Here is a 10,453-nt window from a genome sequence, read left to right as displayed (position 1 = left end):
ACAGGTACCCCAGAGACAGATGACCCCGACGGCACCCAGCTGGCGTGGCAGTACGACGAGGAGACAGACCGCCTCTACGTGAACTATCCAGAGGAGTGAGGCGTGGTCGTGATCGTGGGCCTGCAGGCAGGGTAGCATAGCATTTCCATGTTTTGTAGTCCGTAACGGAACTACCTTGATTGTATCTGTGTTGTACTCTGAGTTATTAATAAGAAGAAAGTTGAATCCCGAATTGTCTACTTTTATTATTATTTGTGCTATGTTACTTGCTTGCGAAACGCTTAGATGCGCTTCTTTCCTATTCGGGGGCCTCGACCCCCAGATCGGAAAGGACCGCATCTTGGTCGTTACAGGTACTACCATCGATAAGAGGTAGTACCTCTTCCTACTGCCGCTCCGATTCCGCTGAGGATTCCAGACCCAAAAAGAAGGGCGGAAGTGGCGCGGTAGTAACATACGATACTACTGTTGGGGAGCGGTACTATTGCGCTAAACTTACGGTCAGAAACCGCCGAGTACGACACGAAAATGTCGAGACCCCAAAGGCGGCAGCACTAGGCAAGGGCACTACCGCCCATAAGCGGTACTATCGCTCCTTAGAGCGGTACTATCGCAGATAAGAGGTAGTTCCGCTTGGTTCTTTACGGACCAGAATAAAGACACAGCTGGAGCTCGAGAGATGCGGGGAATGAACATAGGTGCGAAAGAATGTGTATGTATTGATTCCATCCAAATCTTTTCGATGCAAACCCCCTCTTAATAGTACAATTTTCATACGATCAAATCCACCAAAAATGAAACGTTGCATTGCCAGAATCCATGTTCCATATTTGAAGCGGGTTGACCTCCGTGCTTCTCTCATGGTACAATCCTGCTGAGCCCCCTTTCTCCTCGGTCCACAGAGGAAAAATGTAGGACTGGTGCCGACAGTTCATCACGGAACAAATATACAACAACCAAACACAATAAAGCACATGCATTTCAACTTATTATGTTAATCCAAGAATCCATGTTCCATACGACCAAATATCATTGAAACATATGTCAACCAAATATCGAACAATGTGTGAGGTATCAATCTAGTAACTATTAAAGCATTAATACATGCATGATTTTTTTTTAAAAAGTACTTAGATTTCCCAAAAACAGCTAGCCCGTCCTGGCATACGGCCAAGGACTCCGTCCACCGTCATGTTCGATGCGATCACCTCCAACTCCATCCTATCGCCAAGCCACCCCCTGATGAGTTTCTTATGCAACCCGGCGTCAAACCACACAAGGAAGCTAGTGCATACCTAGGCTAGTCGCATCCAAATTATCGCCCGCTTCTCAATAAACCTCAAATATCTACTTGTTCACCATTCCGTGAGAACACTCAAGCATTTATAACTAGGGAAAAAAGGAGCTAAATTTGAGTTCAAGACGAGACCTAAAAACACCCATGCCAGCATTTTTGGACGAACTTTTTGACAAAGTGATACACCTTTTTTTTTTTTTTTTTGTGGAGTAAAAGTAATACACCTTTGCACTTTGCAGTCGGCCCGAGGCTCCAGGCCCAGCGTCGGCCCACCTTGACTAGTGACATTTTTTAGCGCCGGTTCGATGGAAGCTGGACCGTGCGCGGGAGGCTTCGGGTGGCCCCGCCTGTCAGCGAGACGCAAACCCCAACGCGCCAAGCAAGCCGCGGATTTCACCACCGCCGCCATGTTTCGCGGCCTCGTCCTTTTTCCCGCGGCGCCACTACGAAAACGCTCTTCCCGCCGGCGCCCCCCTCCCCGTTCCCCCGCGCGGAGCAAAACTCCTCCCATAAACCTCGGCGCCCCGCTCGCCCGCCAACCCTCCTCGCCCCCGCCTCAACTCGCGCCCGACGCCTCCTCTCCTCGCCCCCTCCGCCCCCCGTACGTCTCCCCCCGATGGCGATGCGGCGGCCGCCGTCCTTCTTCGGCGGCCTCCGGGCGCGGGAGCTCAGCGGCGGCAGGGCCCCCGCGCGCGCCTCCGCGGCGCGGCTCCCCTACCTCTCCGACCTCTCCTCCGACCCCGGCGGCCGCGGCTGCGGCGTCATCTCCGTCGAGCACTCCGGCGTCGTCGCCATCCCCTTCGCCGTCTCCTTCTGCAAGGTACCCCCCCTTCCGATTTCCCGCTGCTTTCGCGCCGTCGAAGGCTTTGGTTTGGTTCGGCGAGCTGATCCCTCCCCTCCTTCGTCCAGGCCCCGCAGATCTCTCGCCTTCTGGCGGTCGCCGACGAGGACGGCTATGTCGCCCTTTACGACACCCGCCGCCGCCTCCCGTCCAGATCCTCGTCCACCGAGAAGTCAGGTTAGCTCCTGTGCCCACGTCTGATCTAGCAGTACCGTGTCAGCTGCCCCTGACTGACATTTTGGGTATTCCGCGCTAAAATTGGCTAGTTCCAATCTGAAATCTCGCTCTTTTGTAGCTGAAACGAGGCTGTCCGATTGGGTTGCCCACAACAATGCCATCTTTGACGTGTGCTGGATCAAGGTAACCACATTTACCTGCAGTATGCTGCATCTGCTTTCTGTTTCCCAGCAGTAATTTTTGTTCGTCTCTGGCAAAGTTAACAGCTGTGTTTATATGCCTTTTATTCAGGAGGGATCCCAATTACTGACAGCATCAGGCGACCAGACTGTGAGTACACCACTAACGATCAGTCAATTCATCTAATTTCTCATGGCACCAACCATCCTTGGTCTGATTGTTGCATGATCTCACTGGGACTGGTTGTACTGCATCAGGTAAAGATATGGAGCGTGGAGAATAAGAAATGCCTTGGCGTTCTGTCAGGGCACACTGGAAGTGTCAAGTCACTGTCATGCCATTCTTCAAATCCTGGTCAGTTGTATATCTGAACCTGTTTAACTTAGCTTGGGACATGTCTGCATAAGTTTGTGAACTCGAATTCAAGCTGGGTTTTGTCTATGCAGATCTGATTGTTTCCGGTTCTAGAGATGGTTCTTTTGCACTTTGGGATCTAAGATGTGACCCCAAAACCCCAAATGGTCATGGTGAAGCATGCCTCATGTATGTTATCTAATGGCTACTGCAATCTAAATTCTCCTTTTTAACTGCAACTATTAAATTTCCGTAGCAATATAGCATCTTTCACTGAATTCAGCTGTTTTACATGTTAGATCTTCTGCTGTTGTCAAAGAAGCACACAGTCCCACCCGAAGGAATCGGACAAGGTCTCGAGCAAAGGTATTGAGTCTACATAGAATCCTTTTGCTGGTGACTGTACATTCCCCTTGGTTCATTTTCTGATAATGGTCATCTTTAGGGAGCTTCGACGAGCATCACATCAGTTCTTTATCTGAAAGATGATATCTCCATTGCTACTTCTGGTGCCGCAGACAAGTAAGGCATTGGTAGCATCCAGTTTATTCTGCACTTACTACCAAAGTTCATATAGTTTATATGTCAAATTATGCAAGCCAGTGGTATGTTTCAATTATGAACGCACCACTTTTAACACTTGCACCTCTTCTGTAGTTTGATTTTATCCAACTCTTGAAATGTATGCATCTTGTACTTACAATAATTATCTGCCAGCATTGTGAAATTCTGGGATACACGGAACCTTAAAGCGCCTGTCTCCAACAAAACCTCTCAATCAACAGCACAACCTTCTGTAAGCAAGCAGCTTGCAATTGCAACATAATATTTTTGTAGTTCAATTCCAAGGCTGACTGATCCTTTCATACAGAAGGAGGGGGTGACACATGGGATCTCGTCCTTGTCTCAAGACTCATATGGTGCTTATATTGCCGCGTCATGCATGGATCACAGGTCAGCATAACATTTGACCACCATACGGAACTGTAAAAAAAAATGATGTCACTGGAGGGGATTGCTTCTGACTTAATAAGCTTTCCACTTCTAGGATCTATCTGTATAGTACTCTCCACATGGACAAGGGTCCAATAAAGACTTACACGGGAAGCAAAATTGAGTCTTTCTTTGTCAAGGTGAGTGGCTAACTGGTTTAGCCTTCTCTTCCATCTGCATGTTCTTAGTTTCTTTCATGTTCTTTATTTAACACCTGCTTTGGTGCTTGAATGCAGTCTGCTATTAGTCCTGATGGGACTCATATTTTAGGTGGTTCAAGCGATGGCAATGTTTACTTGTGGCAGGTAGTTGTTGTGTTCAGATTACCCTTTTCTTCTATCACATACACTGTATTCATGCTGATTCCTTTTCACTAATGTAGGTGGATCAACCTGAAAGTGGCCCTATAGTTCTGAAAGGCCATGGGGGTGAAGTCACTTCAGTTGACTGGTATGATCTATCAAGAATACTTACTTCTTATAGTCCTACTGTCACTACAATGCTCATGTTGCAATGTGAATTCCACAATTTCAGGTGTGCTTTGGAGGTTGGAAAGGTAGCATCATCATCTGATGATGCCACGGTGAGTCTCCTTAAAAGCTTGCAAGTTTCATCTTAATTTTGCCTTGTCAAACACTACAACAAAATGGACCCACTCATCTCACTATGATTAGGGGCATCTACAATATTTTGCATCTACTACAATGTACAAATAGAAAGAACATGAGTTTAGTCAGAAACTTTAAACTGCTGCTGACAGCCTGACACTTTGTTCTGTGCATCAGGTTCGTGTATGGAACACCAAGAAAATAGACTGCACCAACATAAGCTCCCCGACAGTCATCCGTAAGAGGGTAACTGCGCCAATCATTGACTGCCCAAGATCGGCTAGCCATGAGCGAACGACTGCTTCAAGAGATGTAGCAGCCTGCACCAGTGCTGGCAGTGAATTGCCAGGTTCACACTCCCCTCTCCGGCCCAGAGTACTGGAGTTTGGCACGCCTGAGTCTGTGAAAAAGAGAGCCTTTTCATTATTCCAGGAGGAGGCCCTGGATACTAGGAACAGCCCAGGAGCTCAAATGAGCAGCCCCTCCTCGGTCCTGAACCCACCGCCTTCGCTGAAAAGGAAGACTATCCGGGACTACTTTGGCAGTAGCACATCTTGAAGTCAAATCTTTCTGACAAATAGACAGTATCATGGATTCTTCTGAGCTGCCCTGAGGAGCTTTCTTAACTTATGGTGAGAATCTTGTTTTCCTGGAAGAACTTAATCTGCTGATAATTGACAGTTGGGCATGCTAACTCAGCTCTCATTTTTCTCCTGTGCAGGCCAAGCTTGTTCAGAGGGGATGAGACCTACAACTTTTGGAAAATCCCTGTCTTGTTGATGTGGTCATATGTTGATGATTGGTCTGATGAAGTGCCGTTGTATATGCTATATATTGTTAAAACCATCTGTCTTTTCACTTTGTATTATTTCCTCATTGAGCTCGTTAGGTTGTGACATGAGGAAATCTTGTTATTAGTCTAACACAGTTCAAGAGATCTCTGTGAGATTTCCCTAGTGCATTGTTAGTAAATAAAGATTGATCTAGCAAAACCTTATGATGCTGACAATTATTTCTTGGAACATGAGAGAAAGAATTTGGATTCGTGGTTGTTCCTGGCCAACGCCTGCCGTGAGTTCTGTGTTGTGCGTAGCAATAGCATATCTTGTTTGCCTTTAGGCTGACCAATGCTGGTCAGCTTATAAAATGATCCCATGGGCCATGGTCAATAATGGAGAGTATTTTGGCATGGCTGGAATTATTAAGAACTGTGTTTGCTTGGTTGAATTAAATGCATGAAGCTTGCAATCTTTCAATTCCTATGGAGCTTGCAAAAGAAAATATGGGTCTGGACGTATGGTCAATAGTTGAAACTGTATGGGCACTTTGACATATGCCCTTGCCATCAACAGCTCCTGCTACAAAAACTAAAAAAAAATAGAGGGAGAAATTGACTGCTAAAGTGCTACTAGCCACTAGCTTAATGCCCATGCTTTCTAACGGGTCACAATCATATTGTTTGAACATTGGCCTGATTTGGTTATGCATCTTTCCATGCCTGTTCAAGCTCTGACCTAGCCCAATGACGCGCCTCCAGTCACTACATTTTCAGTGTACACAATTTGTTCTTGCTTTCAGTCAAATGCCCATGTCACATCAAACATCCCTTGTACTACTACCACCTAACAACTAAAATTTCATACTTCATTGGTACTAAAACATATTTTGTTTAGAAACCATACTTGCAAGAAACCTCTAGCCATATTCCTTTAGCAAGAGCATGTCATATACACTGCTGTTTAAAGACACACTCCTAATTACGACGGAAGTCTGAAAAAAAATACAACACAATCCTATCTGAATAAAGAAGAAAGTATACCAGCAAGAAATAAGCTGCGCCCTAAAGGGATCAAAATACGTTCATTGGTAAACACAAATTTTCTGTGAGGCCGGCATTGCAACAAGATTTAGCATAGTGATTTTGAATTTTGAACCACGATTAGAAGAAGGGAACCGAGGGATACATTGAGGGTTTACGATGACAGGTACGAGGTCGGGGATCGTGAGCCCCCGATGCGCACCACACCTTGGTAACTGGTTTGATGCATCATGCTCGTGTTTATACAATCATTCTCTCACTTTGAATATCGTTTAGGGGAAGAGACATTCCATAGAGCCCTGCAAGCTCGAAGTTTTGGGATGAATCTGAGGGGTCTTAAAAGGCTAGAACAATGCCGAGAGAAAGCGAGCTTTGAGGTGTCTTTACCTTTGACACTTATCTCGTCAAAAAAAGGGTATTCTTTATGCGGGCTTCTCTTTGATCCAAGCCGCTGATCAAGATGCTTTTCTCGTTGCTTCTCCTAACATAAGAGTAGGTCATGCTCCACAATGCAACTAGATTTATTTAAGAAACATCTAATAACCCATCAGACTAGAGTTTAAACATAATTTGTCAAGTGGGACGGGACACTCACAACTAATAACCCATCAGACTAGAGTTTAAACATAATTTTGCAGTTTCATGAGAAACTCTATTGTCGTCCTATGTCTCCTATTTAATCTTCACAGCTCCCGCTTTTTTGGGAAAAAAATAATCAAAATACATTTTCGAATTTTCATTTTTTTCTTCGGAAAAAATGTCCCACGTGGCTATGCAGATGTATTCTACATGTGTGTATATTTTATTTGCACATAATTTAACACATGATTAAAAAAATACTTGGTTTTTGTAAAGAACAAAGAAAACATGTCTTCATAAAAAAAGATGCAACTGATTTTTTAAAATATAAAAGAAGAAACAAATATTTTATCCATTTTTATAGCTCATATTTTTTCTTTGGAAAAGGATCTCTGATCTATTAACAATATGGAAAAACATTGAAAAAATGTTTTTATAGCTCATATTTTTTGCTTCGAAAAAAGATATCTGATCTATTAACAATATGAATTTCCTTTGAATTTGATTAGGTTTTGGCCGAATTTGGGCCGACTTTCTTTTAACAAATCGGACGACCTTTTTTTTGACGGTGACCCCCCCCCCCCCCCCGACGTTGATTTTTTCGCCGACGCGCCCCAAGCCGACGCCTATTTCATGCCCCTGAGGGGCTGAATGGCTGGAGATGCTCTTACATCACGTAGATCACAATCATGTAGGAGAGTTGATGTGATGTTTCTATTGAAGAACAAGGTTGAGATGATGCCACATAGCTAATGTCATGGACCCATAATCCAAGAAGTACTACTCACTCGTGGTTATTAGGGCACTGAGGTTGATCAAGATAGCTCCGTCGACGAATTCCCCCTCCGATAGGGTATTGGAAAATGCCTTCATATTGAATTGCCTTGAAACACGTGGTAGCGACGACAGGAAAATTTCTCAATAAATCTTTCTGGGTAGGTAAAGGCATAGGGGCCGAGGGGCCTGGCCTAGGGGGTGACACGTCCCCTCAGCGTGGTCCAGGCCCACATTGTGCCGATCCACCATATATGTCCCATAGGGTTCCCCTAGTTTAAAAAACCGGACCGGATCGGCAGTCGGTCCTGAAAAAATGAAACCGGCAGCCTCATCGGGTTTTAAAGCTAACAAGACCGTTCTGCAATCACACGGGAAAAAATGGTCGAACCGGCCGGTTTTTCTGGAAAAACCAATGAAAAACCGGGTCATTAAACCCGGAAAAACCAGAAAAATATTTTAATAAAAATTAAGAGAAGTGGGATTCGATCCGAGTACATGTGAGCAATACGCGAGGCCTGCCCACGACCCTCTAACCAATTTGGCTATGCTACTTTATTGTCCGATACATGCAAATATTTTTTTTGACAATTGTTTCATACTATATTAGCACATATATTACTCAGCATTTATTATTATTTTTTTTAAAAACCCGACAATCGAACCGGTGAACCGGTGGTCCGACCGGTAAAAACCTGAACCGACAACCTTTCCGGTTTGATTTTTGGTTCGTTTTTTTAAACTATGCCCCCGAGGTGGCTCCTTTCCCTCTCGTGTGTACTCCCAACTTAAATCTTCATGACATATTTTATTTTTTATTTTTTGGTCTCCGAAATAGTATTGTTTTGCAAAGTAAAAAAAGAAGCAAGAAAGGGTAGCTTGCAATGGGCACTAGATTAATATATTAGTTCAATAAAGTTGTAGCGTCAAAACTATGTAATAATGATATAAAAGTAGTATGAACATAACCAAGATTGTATATAAACTTGATAGTATTAACATGCTCAAGCTTAATCCCTACTTGTCCTTGAGTAGGTAGATGATAAAATAAATATTTTTTTATTGTGAATGTCACGTCAACTTGAAGGAGAGCCTTGACACAACGGTAAAACTGTTGTCTTATGACCACGAGGTCACAAGTTCAAGTCCTGAAAATAGTGTGTTGTAGAAATGCTGGAAAAATCTGGGTAAAAAAGAAAATGGTCGGACTATTTTCCGGACCCCGCGCAAGTGAGAGCTATGTGCATTGGGCTACCATTTAATGCTAACTCAACATGAATGTGGTATCACCCGCTCGCTACTCCAACCACGCCTCCGCCTTCTCGGTTTGGGCAAGGTGGAACTGCTCCTCCGCCTCCTTCATCCTAAATCCGTCGGGATCAACCTTCATGCTCGTCACCTCCTACTTCGCTTCCTCTTCCACCTTCTCCTCCTTCTGTTTTGAGACCTCTGCCTCACCATCATCCGTAAGGCGAGCGACTACGTGATGTTCCTCAGCAACACTCATCTCCCGCACGATCTTCACGTGACACTCGGGCATTAGCATTTTGTAGTAGGTTACCATGGCGGTCATGAAGGTCGGAGCGGAAGGGAAGGTGACATGGGACCCGATGGTGACACGAAAGGGAGGGAAAGAAGGAATATGTGTACGACCAGAGTTCCTCGAACCGATGAATGTAGTCATCAAACTGACGACCTTCTCCGGCAGACCGAGGGGTTTCCATGAGGGTCCTACGAGTGTGACACACGCGCCCCGATGTCTCCATATATATTTGCCCACACATGGGATGGTATGAGGGGATGCCGGACAACCCAAACGTATGGGTTGCGTTTAGGATCCTGGTTAGGCTACCTTTTTGGTTCAGATGGTGTCCGGTCTATCCGCATGATGTTTGTGGGGAGCGGTGGTCCATTTGTAAGAGCCTCGACAACCGAAGCCCCCCAATCTGCCCCAAACGGCTGGGCGGGCTGTTCGGTCAGTGTCCGGGCATGAAAAATATGACCCCAACGCCGAGACTAACGGTCAAACCCAATGCCAAGCCCATATGGGGCGGATATGGGATGCTCAGATGCGCCCGCCACATAGGACTCTACCGCTAGGTCGACACGGTCAACCACGTAAACCAAAGTTCCGACGGAGGGCTCATGTGTTTATTGGTGAGGACGCATTCATGGTGCCACGTGGTGTTGTTCCGGCATGCCGCCCAAGGAACCAAGTCCGGCTATTTAAGCCGAATGGCTACAACCCAACTCTAGCCCACCCATTTCTTTCCCTTTCTCCCTTCGTTGCCGTGACTTCCAATGCATTCGCCGTTATCCATGTCGAGGCGCCAGATCACCACCTACGCCATGCTCACTCTGGAGCACCGGCTCGTATCACAACTGGTCTGCCTCCGAATTTGCCACGAACGAAGAAGGAGGAGGATGGTGAGGAGCCAGAGCCGGAGAAGAAGGCAGTGGCCATCAAGGAGGAGGAGGCGAAGGACGATGATGAGCCAGAGCCAGGGGACGAGGGAGCGGACATGAAGGAGAAGGAGGCGACAAAGGAGGCAAATTTGGCGTCATGGCTCTTTGGCATCCCCGAGGTGTTGGCGGAGTACGAGATGGCGTAGGAAGAAGAGGCGATGAAGCATCAAGCCATCCTCGAATCCATCCAATCGAAGCGCGGAGGTGGAGGCCAATCTCCACTTCATTTGATAGGAGGTCACGGATCGACGATCTACGCCGACACGGAGGACGATGAGGAACCTGTGGTGCACCCGACCACCAATGACGACGAGGCCGATGGTTCCAACACGAACTTCATCAACATCTCTGATGAAGAGGACGTG

At 46.0% G+C, this 10,453-nt stretch overlaps 1 protein-coding gene across 2 annotated transcripts; it reads left to right on the top strand.

The window, feature by feature from the left end:
- The first annotated feature begins 1,898 nt into the window (after nucleotides 1-1,898).
- LOC123451027 (denticleless protein homolog) lies at nucleotides 1,899-5,494 on the top strand. 2 transcript variants are annotated; one of them, XM_045128045.1, is made up of 16 exons: nucleotides 1,899-2,117; nucleotides 2,207-2,315; nucleotides 2,434-2,498; nucleotides 2,607-2,645; nucleotides 2,753-2,849; nucleotides 2,942-3,038; nucleotides 3,149-3,215; nucleotides 3,295-3,371; nucleotides 3,567-3,645; nucleotides 3,724-3,803; nucleotides 3,898-3,982; nucleotides 4,079-4,147; nucleotides 4,225-4,292; nucleotides 4,377-4,425; nucleotides 4,628-5,082; nucleotides 5,172-5,494. In XM_045128045.1, exons 1-15 carry the CDS (start codon nucleotides 1,914-1,916, stop codon nucleotides 5,006-5,008), a joined length of 1,566 nt encoding a protein of 521 aa, XP_044983980.1. In that variant the 5' UTR covers nucleotides 1,899-1,913; the 3' UTR covers nucleotides 5,009-5,082; nucleotides 5,172-5,494. The 2 variants fall into 2 exon arrangements, with proteins under 2 accessions (XP_044983980.1, XP_044983978.1); XM_045128043.1 differs by having other exon boundaries at nucleotides 3,721-3,803.
- The last annotated feature ends 4,959 nt before the right edge of the window (nucleotides 5,495-10,453 follow it).

The sequence above is a fragment of the Hordeum vulgare genome, chromosome 4H (genome assembly GCF_904849725.1).
Source record: "Hordeum vulgare subsp. vulgare chromosome 4H, MorexV3_pseudomolecules_assembly, whole genome shotgun sequence".
Taxonomy (NCBI): domain Eukaryota; kingdom Viridiplantae; phylum Streptophyta; class Magnoliopsida; order Poales; family Poaceae; genus Hordeum; species Hordeum vulgare.
This window is presented reverse-complemented; position numbering and strand designations above follow the sequence as displayed.